General features: G+C 55.2%; 2 protein-coding genes across 2 annotated transcripts in view; one reads left to right on the top strand and one right to left on the bottom strand.

The window, feature by feature from the left end:
* The window catches only part of SH2D3C (SH2 domain containing 3C), a 33,965-nt gene extending 28,635 nt beyond the window's left edge, over nt 1-5,330 (bottom strand). The window contains exon 1 of the mRNA XM_019728642.3: nt 5,194-5,330. The gene's annotated coding sequence lies outside the window, so the exon portion shown is untranslated. The remainder of the gene's footprint in view (nt 1-5,193) is intronic.
* A 439-nt stretch (nt 5,331-5,769) lies between these two features.
* On the top strand, nt 5,770-10,318 carry CDK9 (cyclin dependent kinase 9). The gene is made up of 7 exons (XM_019728647.3): nt 5,770-6,409; nt 6,870-6,951; nt 7,721-7,811; nt 8,159-8,325; nt 8,433-8,604; nt 8,763-8,911; nt 9,386-10,318. Exons 1-7 carry the CDS (start codon nt 5,970-5,972, stop codon nt 9,749-9,751), a joined length of 1,467 nt encoding a protein of 488 aa, XP_019584206.2. The 5' UTR covers nt 5,770-5,969; the 3' UTR covers nt 9,752-10,318.
* Nucleotides 10,319-13,342: the final 3,024 nt, after the last annotated feature.

The raw sequence follows: 13,342 nt of genomic DNA, 5'->3' as shown, positions 1-13,342 counted from the left end.
CCCCCAGTCCGGTGGTGGGCCTCCTCCTTGGCCTCCACAGCAATGGGGGTGGGGGGGGCAGTCCCATAAGCCCAGTGGAACCTGGAAGGTCTGGGGAACAACCCACAGGCTCTGGGAACAGTGCCCACTGGGCCAGGGGCCCCTGAGGACCTGTCAACAGCTGTCAGAGGGTCTGGCCATTGGGCTGGGACGGTGTAGGGAGTCAGGCCTGCACACAGGGCAGTTTATTCTAAGCCTGCCTGGGGAGGGACTGGCAGCAGTTATAGAAGAGTGCCGTGGTTGGGCCTGTGGGCCCTGGAACTGCTCAGACCCAAGTTCGAGTCCTGGCTGACCACTTTGTCACTGTGTGATCCTGGGCTAGGGCACTCACCTTCCTGAGGCTCAGTTTCCTCTCGGTGAGTAGGGGTATTTGCAACGTCCACCTCACAGTGTCCAGTGATTGGTGCAAAGCCTGGCACAAAATTGGTGCCCAGCAAGGCATGGTCATTCCTTTTCAAACTACCAGGGACAAATGGCGATAATTTGGTCCACCACACCCACTGTACAGAGATGGGGAAACTGAGGCACAGACAGACAGAGGGATTGTCCCAGGTTACACAGGGTTGGTGGCACAAACTCGGTTACAACTTGCCCTCCCAAGTCCTTTAGCCCACAGCCTGGTGCTTTTTCACCCTACAATGCACACGCACGTGTACACGTATGTGTGTGTGTGTACACTCCCATGGGCAGGACAGAAATGAAGAAACAAGACCTCCCCTACACAGGTTGTCCCAGACACCTGCAGACGCTGTCAACAGCTGCTGGGGTTGGGGGTCCACAAGACCAGGGGCTTCAAATCCCACCTCTGTGTGCTGCAGACAAGTTACTGGAGCCTCTGAAGCCTCAGTCACTAATCTCTAGAATGGGCACAAGTGCAAGGTACACAGTCAACCCACAGAAGCTCCCGCATAGTTTGACATTATCGTCCTGGTCTCTGAGGCTGGCTGGCAACTATGGCTATGAGAGAGGGAGTCCAAGGTCAAATGGGGCTCTTCTTGCCTCCTCCATAAAAATAATAATGACTAAGGTCTTCTGATCACTTAGTATGTTCCAGCTACAGGGCTCAGTCCTTCTGCCCCAAGAGGTAAATATCCCCATTCTATAGATGTGGAAAAGTCAAGTTACCTGGAGTTTGAATCTGCTTGTCCAGCTGCGGGCCTAACGTCCACAGCCATGGCTCCTGCAACCCCCCGGCAGCTACATGATGGCCCTGGGTGGGGGAAGGATCCGCTGAACCTCCTTGAAGGAATGAGGGGGAACTTGAGGCCTTGAGAGAGAAAGGGACATAGCCCATGAAACCTAGACACCAGGGTCCTGCTCACAGACAGGCTGGATGGGACCAGTATTCAAAGTTCAAATGAAAGGATGGGGTTTCTGGGTCATAGAATTGGGAGAAAAAGAGGAGGTACAATTCCAGCTCCTTCTACCGAGCACTAAGAGCTAGGCATGGAGCTGGAAGCCTCCACAGATCATCCACTGAATCCTTACAACAGACCTGTGAAGCAAATCCTGCTATTGTCCCATTTCACAGATGAGGAAACTGAGGCTACAGAGGAACAGAGACTAGACAGACACCCAGGTGTCCTAGCTCCCAGGCTGGTGCCCCTCTCATCTCCAGGTTGTTGTTGGAAGAGGGAGACGGGCCTGTGGCCTGGTGGTAGCTGGGGGTCTTCCTAGTGGGTCCCTGGCTTCTGTCCCAGGAGGCAGTCCCAGGGACTTGGCCCAACTGCTGAGGCTGTGGCATCGGCCAGCACTGACTTCCTGGCCAGGCTCACTCCCAACTTACTATGTGATCCTTCATAAGAGAATTTACTGCTCTGGGTCTGTTTCCTTATCTGTGAAATGGGTCACAGTAGCCCCCACTTCCTGAGGAATATGAAAGGAGCATATGTACACTATGGCCTCAGCAAGCCCTGGCAGTTGTTGCGGAAGAATAGGGGTGATTCAGGCCAGGAAACCCCAGCATCAGGCACACGGCGTGAGCGCCGGGAATACCGGCCACAACGAGACTATATTGTGTGGTGGAGGTGCCTTGTCAGCGCTGGGGGCCCTGCCAGTGGCCCGGGTACCAGGGCGATTGCCACATCCCTGGGAGAATGAATGGGACTCAGTGTGGCGGCTCTGGCCAGCTCAGAGCCCCCATTGTGCTGCCTCAAGTGGCCGTTGGGAGTGCGGCTGGGGGACCTGCTGGTGGTTGGCTGTCCCACAGGCCCTCCTCAGCCTGTGCTGGAGGCCAGCCCAGCCTTGCCCACGCTTGGCTCCGCAGCCCTGAACACACAAGTGCTCTCCTGCCATCAGGCCTTTCCTTGGGCTGGACCCATACCTGGAATGCAGCTCTTCCCTCCACTGGCTCCATCTTTTGCCTCCGTTGAGTCCCTCAAGGATAGATTCAGCTACAGTGCCCCCAGGAACCCTGCTGTGATTTCTGTCCCCTCCCCTTGCCCTCTTCCCCAGTCTAAACTCAGTTGCCTGCAGTTGGTCCAGGCACTATTAGGGCCTGGAAGCCTTCAACTTCATAGTCAAAGACATTGGACTCAGGCAAACCTGAGTTCAGACCTCACCTGCATGATCTTGGGCAAGTCACATCACCTCTCTGAGCTTCATTTTTCCCATCAGTAAAATGGGACAAATACCACATCCTTCACACAATCCTGTGGCAATGAAATAAAACATTTATATGAGAGTATCATCCATAGTATGTTCACCTGTGTCTTTCTTTGCATCTTCCAAACAGACCTTGTGCTCTGAGAGGAAGCAGCCTTACGCATCCACGTTGGACCCACGCCTGCTGTGGGACTCAGTCGATGCCTTTCCCCAGCTTGCCCACTTGCCTTGTATTGGGGGCAGTGTAGGATAGTGACAGCCTTTGAGAGCAGAGGGACCTGGCTTTGAATTCCAGCTCCATACCTTCCTGGCTGTGTGGCCTTGGGCACACTCTGAGCCTCAGTTTCCTCTTCTGTAACTTGGGCCTGATACTAGCAACCTCCTAATAGGGGTGCTGTAAAGTTCTAGGGGGACGACATATCAATACAGGTCCAGGCAGAGTCAGTACCCGTCTAGTGGGGACAGAATGTCCATGGTGTTACAGGGCTATTCACACAGCCATAGGTATCACACAGCCATTCTCTGTGCTGTACCCCCCATTCAGGGATCCCTTGTCTCCTCAGGCTTACCAGCAGCCAAGAGCACCCCACCCCACGGGCCCATCTTCCTCATCCCTCCATACGCTCCCCACCCTGTCCCTGCTTGGGGGAGAAAATAAGAGGGTCCAGGCCAGTGGCTCCTTTTCCCATCCTGTGCCTCAGTTTCCCTGACTGTTAAATGGCAGCAGGACCATAGACTCTCTCAAAGCCTCGTAGTCAGTCAGCAAACATTTATTGAGTATTGGCCACATGTCCGGCCTGGCTAGCTTAGCCAATCCAGGGAAGAAGGAAGCATTTCCCTCAAAGCAGCGAATCAGAAATCAAAGTCAGTGAGAAATTGTTTCTGGCTAGAGCTTCATTTTTTCTCCCTCCCACCTGGGCAGCCTGGGCAGCTTTCTGACCACTCCTCCCTGCCCTTTCCCCAGGGAAGGCTGGGGACACAAGACCCAGAGGGGAAGTGAAGTGACTGGTAAAATGTTAGGGTTCAGGTCAGAGACAGTAGGGTGGAGGTGATGACACCACCGGAACTTCTGCTGAGGCTTCTGCCCACAGGATGTGACTTAGGGAGTGTTCGTGGGAAGTGGGCAGGGGCCCCGGTCTGAGAAACTGATGGTGACACCCACACAAACCCATGATAGACCCCAATGCTGGTATCACCTCCTACACCTCCTGTCAGCATCCAGGGCACTCATCCAGTGGTGCTGTGCCATGACTGTGCTCCACGCCCAGTCCAGATAGGTGGGGTCCTGACACGGGTAAGTGCTGACTGGCCTGGCTCAAAATACCAGTGTGGCCATTGGCCAGCTGTTTTACCCTGGCCAGGTGATGTCACCTCTGAGTTTCAGTGTCCTTATGTATACAATGGAGGTGATAATAGTACTCAACTTATATGGCTGAGTGAGAATTGAGATAATACCCATAAAGTGCTAAGTGTAGGGCTTGGACCATTTATTTGCCTTCAATATATTGTAATTATCACAATTATTATTTTCTCCTGCCTTGCCCTCAGCACTCCCACTTTAGTCAATGGCCTCCCTGCTGCTAAGTGTACCCATGAAGCTGATCCCAGCTCACTCCCTGGTATGTCACTCACTACCTAAAACCCTCCTCGCTGGCTCCACACTGCCCTCAGGAGAGGGAGGGCTCCCTGCTCCTCATCGGACCCACAAGGCCCTCCCTGGCAGAGCCCTTGTCCAGATCAGGGCCTCTTGGGACAAGGGATCAGGGCCTTGTTCAGATCAGGGCCTCTTGGGATAGTCAACAGATCCACTCCTGCCTCCTCCTACAAGGAGGCTTCAAGGCTAAGCACGTGGGGTAAGAGCTGGAGAGTTTCATGCAGATAGAGAGGTTCTGGGGTGCAATTAGGAAGCACAGCCAGCCCTAAAGACAGGAAGGCCCTGGGGAGTTAGGAAACAGGAGATTCGTGTGGCCTAGGAGGCGAGCTGGAAAGAGCCTCAAATGTCACAATTTGTTTTTTTCTTCAAGGGAGTGGTGGGAAATACCTGCAGACTCTATTTCAGAATGCTCTGGTGGGTACTGTGAGTGGGACATGGAGAAGCCGGACTGGGGAGGCCAGGACTCAAGATCGATGGGCAAAGGAATGCAGAGGGGCAGATCGAAGGGGTACAGAGGAGGTAAAAGACAGCTTTTCTGGGGGCTGGTTGTTGAGTGGAGCTGGAGAAAGAATCCGGAGGCCCCCTGGAGCCAGGAAGATATCAGAAATATGCTGGGGAAGGGCTGAGGCAGCCTCAAACAGCACCACTGCTATACTCCTGGCCAGGACAGCCTGAGTCAGGAGAATCCCCTTCAGGCAGACCAGGTTTGATTCCCAGCTTTGTCATTGTGTGACCTTGGGCAAATGACCTCACTTCTCTGAGCCTCAATGTCCTCTTCTGTAAAATGGGTTAGTGATCCTTACTATGACGTTGTTGATTCAGGATTCAGAGGAAACGCCCAGTACTTCCTGAGTACACAGAGGTGCTGAGTAAATGCTATTTTTGTGATTACTGACCCAAGGCTCGCGCAGCTCGGCTGGGGCGGGGGTCCTCTAGGTTTCATCCCTGCTTCCCAGAGAACAGGGTCCAGCGCTAGAAGGCCCAGGCATTGCTTATTCGCCGCCTCCAGTGTTGCCGCGCCCCCTGGTGGCCGTCGGTTACCATGTCAACGGCGGGTGGCTGGGGCCCCGGGAGGCGGTGGCGGGGGCCGTTCTCTCCTCCCGGACCTTAGGCCGCTCCCTCGCTGCCTCCCGCCAGTGCGGGGGGGAGGGGATAGGCGCTCTCTGCGGCAGCTGGCATGTCGCGGTAAACTGAGGCACACGGCGAGGCGCCCCTCAGCCAGGTGTCGAGTGCGGGGCCCCACCTCCGAAGGCGTAGGAGGGGCCGCGGGCTGTGACGCGCCGAGGGCGGCCGGCGGACAGCCGGCGGGAGGCGGTGGCAGCGGCGGCGGCAGGTGCGGCCGCGGAGGACGGGAGGGCGGAGGGAGGGGGCGGGCGGAGGGGGAGGGGAGGGCGAGGCCCGGGCACCTCCCCCTTTATAACGCGCCCCCTCCCGGGCTCTCGGGCCGCCTCCTCGTCGGCTCTTCCCGTCTCGCCCCCTCGCCCGGCCGCCCCGGGCCCGGGCCCGGCCAGGGAGCCCCCAGGCCGCGGCTTGGGGGCCGTCCCCCCGCCCGCCACCCCGCGCAGCCCGGCGGAGGCGGCGCCGTCGGAGGAGGAGGAGCAGGGCACTGCGGCTGGCCCGGGATCGGGCGCCAGAGCGGCAGCGGCTTCGGCAGCAGCGGCGGCCCGGGCCAATGCAGCGGGACGCACCGCCCCGAGCCCCAGCCCCGGCGCCCCGGCTCCCCGCGCCCCCAATCGGGGCCGCCGCCAGCAGTGGCGGCGGCGGAGGTGGGGGCAGCGGTGGCGGCGGAGGCGCCTCTGCAGCTCCGGTTCCTCCTGGCCTCCCGGGAACTACAAGTCCCAGGGGGCCTGGCGGCGGGCGGCGGGCGGAAGAGGCGGGGTCGGCGCCTCGAGGCCGGAAGTGGCCGTGGAGGCGGAAGTGGCGCGGCCGCGGAGGGGCCTGGAGCACGGCGGCGGGACCCGGAGCGGGAGCGGCGGCGGCGGCGGCGGCTGGGGGTGGCGGCGGCGCGCTAGAGGCGGCCATGGCAAAGCAGTACGACTCGGTGGAGTGTCCCTTTTGTGATGAGGTGACCAAATACGAGAAGCTCGCTAAGATCGGCCAAGGCACCTTTGGGTAAGGATGGGCCCCGAGGGACCCGGTGCCCTGGGCCTGCACCCCTCAGGGCCGACGTCGGGACGCCCGGGGCTGGGCCAGAGGTGGTCGGGGAGCCACCCGGCCCTAGAGTTATCCCCTGGTCTCGCTAGGCCGCACTGCAGTCCGCCAGGGCCTGACGGAGCTGGCTGGCGGGGAGGAGCCTGAGGCCCATGGTGGGGAACGGGCAGGATTGCAGAGGAGCTTGTGAGGGGAGCAGGATCTCTCCGAGAGACGTCAGGCTGAGGAGAAGAGACTGGGGAGGAAGTAGAGGTTGGGAGAGGGACCGCAGATAGCGGGTGGTGGGGTAGCCCACTGCCCTAGGTACCAGGCTCAGCCCTGCACGGGAGTCCCTTTTCTGCCCTCCTCCTCTGGAGGGGGAGGGGCGAGCCATGTGAAAACGGCCTGATGAATCTTTTTGGGTCCCCCTCTCGGCCTGCAGGGAGGTGTTTAAGGCAAAGCACCGCTTGACCGGCCAAAAAGTGGCTCTGAAGAAGGTACTGATGGAGAACGAGAAGGAGGGGGTGAGTGTGGGTCGGGTGGGCCAGCCAGCCAGCCATCTCCCCTGGGCACGTGGGTTTCCATCCTGCTGCTTCTAGGACTCACATGTTGAGATTTAGTTTATGTATAGTAGTTCGAGAATTTCCATAGCCCGGTAAATTTGACTTCCAAATGAAATCTTTCAGTTCCAATGTTTTAAAGCATTTGGTATTTCATTCTGAGGCAAATACAAGGTTGGGGCCAGGAGGGGGAGCTCACGCTTGCACTGAATGCGCTTGGGCTTGTGAAGTTGGAAAGCCTTTGTTAAAACACTTCCATTAGAATTTAGTTTTGTTCAATGCAAAAGGAAAATACATGCAATGGCTTTAAAGGAGTGACTAGTACTCAACTGAAAAGGAGTAGTGCCCTCTCCCACCGCATCTTAGCTCTAGTCCAGCTTTCAGAGATGTGCTTGTTCGCAAGGAAATTTAATGGTCATTTGTGTTACTACCCAGCAAGTTAAACACAGGCACAGAGCTAAAATTTAAAGGTTGAAGAAATTAGGGAGCGTTTAGTGACCAATAATGAAGTGGTTAAGTATCACTATTTCAATTCATTGTCTTAAAGCATCTTCTTGAGGAGTGCGTACTACTTTATACCCATTTTACAGATAAGGCATCTGAGATAGCTGATTTCAGAGCCTGTGATCTTACTGTGTCTTCCCAACCTGTTCCCTTTAGTACAGACCCCATGGCCAGTTCCTCGGTCTGCAGTGCGCTTTCACTTTTGACCTCCTTTCTTTATCCCACCCAGTTCCCCATTACCGCCCTGCGGGAAATCAAGATCCTGCAGCTTCTGAAACATGAGAATGTGGTCAACTTAATTGAGATCTGTCGAACCAAAGGTAAGTTGTTTGGATCTTGTTCCCATTTTCAAATGGAGAAAATGAGGCTTAGAACTTAAGGCTTTGTTTGCAAAGTTGGAACTGGACACACTTCTAACCCAGGCATACCTACCAACTGTGACTGCTTTCTCTGGTCCTTTCATCGTAGCTGGTGCTTCCCCAGGGCCCGCCACAGCACCTGGCCCAGAGGACTCACTCGGGAAATATTTTACCAGTGAAGGAACCCACAAATGGATGCTGGGTGTCAGTGGGTTGGAGGGGGGTAGGAGCTGGTTGTGGGAAAATGAGTGGTATATGGGATTTTTTATTTTCTTCTTCTTGCTCCTTCCCTATTCTTCCCACCTCAGCTTCCCCCTATAACCGCTGCAAAGGCAGTATATACCTGGTGTTTGACTTCTGCGAGCATGACCTTGCTGGGCTGCTGAGCAACGTCTTAGTCAAGTTCACACTGTCTGAGATCAAGAGGGTCATGCAGATGTTGCTCAATGGCCTCTACTACATCCACAGGAACAAGGTGGGGGAGGAGAGACCGTGGCTTGGTCTGCCTGTACTCCCGCCGCTGGGTGGCTGGGTTAAAGGACCCTTGGGAGCCTGACTGAGCCCTCACTTTTGCCCTTGCAGATCCTGCACAGGGACATGAAGGCAGCGAATGTGCTCATCACCCGGGACGGGGTCCTGAAACTGGCAGACTTTGGACTGGCCCGGGCCTTCAGTCTAGCCAAGAACAGTCAGCCTAACCGCTATACTAACCGTGTGGTGACGCTCTGGTACCGGCCCCCAGAGCTGTTGCTTGGTGAGGACTCCCGAGTGGGCAGAAGGGGGCAGGGGCTAGGCACTTAACCTGGCCTCAGCCCCCCACTGCCAGGGCTTCTTGAGCCGCCGGCCTCCGGGCATTGCGTCTCAGGAGGCCCTCGGGCTCAAGGGGCACTCCTGGTGCACTCTTCTTCCCAGGGGAGCGGGACTACGGCCCCCCCATTGACCTGTGGGGTGCTGGGTGCATCATGGCGGAGATGTGGACCCGCAGTCCTATCATGCAGGGCAACACGGAGCAGCACCAGCTCGCCCTCATCAGCCAGCTCTGTGGCTCCATCACCCCTGAGGTGGGTGGCCAGGCTGCCTGGGCCTCTGGGCCCTATAGGATGCAGAAGTCTCCCTGGCAGGGGAGGAGTGGGCCGTGGAACAGACAAAAAGCTCCTCTGGAGGCGGCTGGTGGAAGGACAGGGCCTGCCCTTTAAGCCACACAGGCTCTCGGCTCCATCACCACTTAGTTCTGTGGTCTTGGGCAATGCATTTGAAATTTTCATCTCAGAGTTGAGTTTCTCTTCTGTGAAACAACTATGCCTGTGTCAGCCTTGGCACACCCATTCCAGGCATTTTATGTAAAAGGGCCCAGCACTTGGGATGTGCCAAATACGGGGTCACTGGTGCTTTCACCTTGGAGGGGTTAAGTTCACCTTCTAGACGTGGTCTGGGAGCATCTGAATGGAAACATTTGAGTCCCTTCAGGTGCTTGACCAATGGACAAGCCACGCACCCCCTGAATTAACTTCATCCTCTTTCCATGCCCCCTTCAGGTGTGGCCAAATGTGGACAAGTACGAGCTGTTTGAGAAACTGGACCTGGTAAAGGGCCAGAAGCGGAAGGTGAAGGACAGGCTGAAGGCCTACGTGCGTGACCCCTACGCCCTGGACCTCATTGACAAGCTGCTGGTGCTGGATCCCGCACAGCGCATTGACAGCGACGATGCCCTCAACCATGACTTCTTCTGGTCTGACCCCATGCCCTCGGACCTCAAGGGCATGCTGTCCACCCACCTGACATCCATGTTCGAGTACTTGGCACCGCCACGCCGGAAGGGCAGCCAGATCACCCAGCAGTCCACCAACCAGAGCCGAAACCCCACCACGACCAACCAGACGGAGTTCGAGCGCGTCTTCTGAAGTCCGGCTACTGTCGCTTTTCATTGGGGCTCTTGTTTTATTTTCTCTTCTGCTGTGTGACTCACATTGTGGAGCTGATGGGGCATTTGAGTTATTTCTCTGGTGCGTATTTTATTTAATCCCCACCCTGGGCACTGGGAATGCCAGCTGAATGGACTGGAATAAAGCTTTGGCTGAAAGTCCAGGAGGGCACTGGGGTTGCCTCACCTGGTTCCCTGGCTTTCTGGATAATGCCCAGAGGGTCTCCATTTACCTTACGATAGGAATGGGGTGGGAGGAGAGGTGCACCCCATCAGTGACTTTCTAAGCGTTCTCAGCATGATGGGAAGAGGGCACAGGTCCCTCACCCATCTCCAGACTTCCTCTTGGGATGGGAAACTCGCGTGAGGGACATCCAGCCTCGGAAATGGGCTGCTCTTGGCCCAACCCTCAGAAGCACTGGGGCTGGCAAAAACTTGGTTTCTTCGATAGGAGAATTTTATCGTGTTTCTGATATTCGGTTGTTTAGAGACATTCCTGGACAAAGTTTGGCCAGTTACAATTAAAGTTGACTCTTTTTTTCAGTAAGTGGCCGTGTGCTCTGTTCTGTGTTCAACTCCCAGCTCTTACCCTACAGCCAACAGGTTGGGTTTCACTGTTTAAATTTGATTTATCAAATCTTATCTCGTTTCTTCGTCCCAGTTCAGGTGCCCGACATAATTATGCAGGACTTGTGTCTTTTTTTCCTTTTTGTGGTACTTTCTAGAACACTTGCCATCATGCTCCCCAAAGTTCAGGTGCCATGAAGCTCCCTGTCTCCTCCCCTCGGTATCAGAGGGAGAGGGAAGACAGATGAGAAAAGGGCCTGTTGCCTAGTGAGGGAACTGGAGAGGGTGTGCTATAAGCTGCATCTGCCTTGGTGACCTAGGTGGGCATCGTGTGCTATAGCGGACAGATGTGGTCAAACTTGACTCATGAGCTCAGGACGCGGCAGACGGCCCTCAGTCAATGGAATTGCAAGAGGTCTGTAGCTTGCAAAGGTCCTTCAGGTTGCTGAGTAGGGGGTGGCATACGGGAGCCAAGAGAGGAGATGACTACAGGAGTTGAAGGATCTTCAGGGGCTTGGGAAGGTGACAGTAGCCTGGATTAAGGTGGTGGGACAGGAGGACAGAAGGTGGTGTGAAGGTTGGATCTTGAAGGCTCCGAGCTGGGACCCTTAGAGGAACAACACTCCCCAAGTCTAAAGTTGCACACAGGCATGTTTGAAGCAAATTCTATGTTCTGCCTCTTGAAGGAGTCCAGGAAAGGGTGAAAGGTTCTGTCCTTGTGAAAATTGATCCAGATCACAGCTTCACAAAAGGCCGGTGAAAGTAAAAAGAATTCTTGAGTATTAGTTTTTCAGGGCTGCCATAACAAATTACCACAAATGGGGCTTAAAATACATCTTTCTGTTGGTTCTGGAGGCTAGAAGTCCGAAAGCTAGATGTGGGCAGGCTTGGTTCCTTCTGGAGGCTCAGGGAAAATCGGCTGCATGCCTCTCAGCTGCCGAGGCCGCCAGCGGTCCCGGTGTTCCTCGCCCTGATGGATCAGCCCACTCTGTCTTCATGTGATGTTCTTACCCTCTGCTTGTCTCACGAGGATACGTCATTGGGTTTAGGATTCGCCTTGATCCAGTACGACCTCGTTTTCACCAATTGTATCTACAAAGACCTTTTCAAATAAGGTCACATTCTGAGATTCCAGGTGGACATGAACCCTGGGGACATTCAACTCAGTACAACTAGTAATCCAAAAATAGCAAGGTGTCCATTGGTGATCAAGTTATTGGGATTTGAATGACAGGTAACTGACGTGGGAAAACACAGGGCTGGTTTAATTGTTCAAAGTATGATTTGTTTTCTCTGAAGGATAAAAAGCTATAAAAGGTTCATATTCTTGGACCAGCAATTCCATTTACAGAAATTTCTTGTGAGCAGTTGTACACTCGGTTACCTCATTGAGTCCTCACCGGAAGAGGGGGACAGGGGGACGTGGCCCCTTGAGGCACTCCAATGTCATCCAGGAATTGGGGGGAGACAACAGATGAAGAGACTAGAGGGAGAGGGTTCCAGAAGTGAAGAGACAGTGTTTGGGGAGGAAGGAGTGGTCACTTAACACAAGTTCTGCTGGTGGGTCCAAAGGGTGGGAGTGAGGACGGGCCATTGGGTTTAGCGTCCAGGTCAGTGGTGACCTTGGCAAGAGCCACTGGGTGGAGTGCCACTGAAACCCCACCAGGAGCAGCAGGATCACAGGAGAACAGGAGGAGGGGAACCGAGGATAAGTAGCATCCACCATGAAAAGAAGGATTAGGGATCAAGTTAGTCTTGTACAGTCTAAGATGAGAGCCATGACGTCACGGAATGATCCAGTAGGAAGACGCATGTTGATTCTTATCCCATAGACAGAAGGCCCATGTGGCCGAGTGTACAGTGGCCACACCAAGGCCGTAACCTCAAAGGCTGCACCCCTCACCTGTTGTCTGTTACCTCTGCCCAGTGCATCCACACCGTTCAGGGCAGCCCTGCGTGTGGAAAAGCTGGAAAAGCACGAGCCTCCATCAGCTTAAATAAGTTAGAGCAGCTCTTCTCCAGTTTCAGTGCACTCCAAACCCTAACTCAGGGTCTGCGTGGGGCACCTCTAACAAGCTGACGGGCGATGCCCACGCTGCTGGGGGGATCTGAGCAGCGTGGACAGGGCAGGGCCCGCAGATTGAATGCTGGGCAATGAAAAAGGATGTAGAAATACATGCACTGTGCTAGGAAGACGTTCCAAACACAGCAGGTGGAAAATACCTACCGCTTCAGCTCATTTTATGAGAAGAATGGAAGGAATCGCATTAAACTACCCATGGTTATTTGGAGTGGTTCTGTCCTTTACGCCTCTCTGTGTTTTCTCAGATTTCCTGGATTAATATTTTTATTCATGCGATGAAGTCATATTTTAAAACAACGAAAGAAGGCCTTACGCCCTGGAGTTTCTGGCTCCGAGCTCCCCCCACACCCCACCTCCCCATAGAACCCCTGAGAGGAGACCAGGACAAGCGGCAGGTGTGGGTCTGTCCCGCATCAGCCTCCAGCCCTGATGTGACAGGGGTGTCATCCCAGCTGGAGGGAAGTACACGGCCCAGAACGAAAGCTCCCAGAGGGCAGGACCTGTGGGGTCATGACCTGAGGCACCTAGAGCTGTGTCTGGCACCTGTGAATCTCCCAAATACGTCAGACAACCTGAAGCAGAGGACTGAAGAGGTGGGTAAACAGGAAAGGTCTCTGCCGGGCTCTACCAGCTTGTTTGGATGGGTCCTGGCTTCTTTTCAACCAAATGATTTGCTGAAACACAGCCTCTCCCCACAGTAGGCTCAGACTCCTTAGGTCAAGGGCACCCTTGAATCCTACCCCCACTCCCCAGGAATCCTGGCCGGGCATGGTCAGGGCAAAAGGGCCCTAAGGGTAAAGGGAGATGGGCTGTGATAAGATCTGCCTGACAAATCAGCCCAAGGGCTGGAAGCCTTCCAAGCGGCCCTCTCCTCAGAGTCCCCTCCCCTGCCTGCTCACCTTTAACCTCTGCCCAGTTGTT

The sequence above is a fragment of the Rhinolophus sinicus genome, chromosome 16 (genome assembly GCF_057876585.1).
Source record: "Rhinolophus sinicus isolate RSI-liver-muscle chromosome 16, RSI-T2T, whole genome shotgun sequence".
NCBI classification, from domain to species: Eukaryota; Metazoa; Chordata; class Mammalia; order Chiroptera; family Rhinolophidae; genus Rhinolophus; species Rhinolophus sinicus.
Note: the sequence above shows the minus strand (reverse complement) of the source record. Positions and strands in the feature narration are given on the sequence as shown.

What these genes read in the sequence shown, in the direction of transcription:
- CDK9 (XM_019728647.3), top strand. Translation starts at nt 5,970, where the DNA reads ATGCAGCGGGACGCACCGCCCCGAGCCCCAGCCCCGGCGCCCCGGCTC. An exon ending in TGAGATCTGTCGAACCAAAG is followed by an intron (nt 7,812 to 8,158) that starts GTAAGTTGTTTG and finishes TTCCCACCTCAG; the next exon opens with CTTCCCCCTATAACCGCTGC. An exon ending in GTGGCTCCATCACCCCTGAG is followed by an intron (nt 8,912 to 9,385) that starts GTGGGTGGCCAG and finishes TGCCCCCTTCAG; the next exon opens with GTGTGGCCAAATGTGGACAA.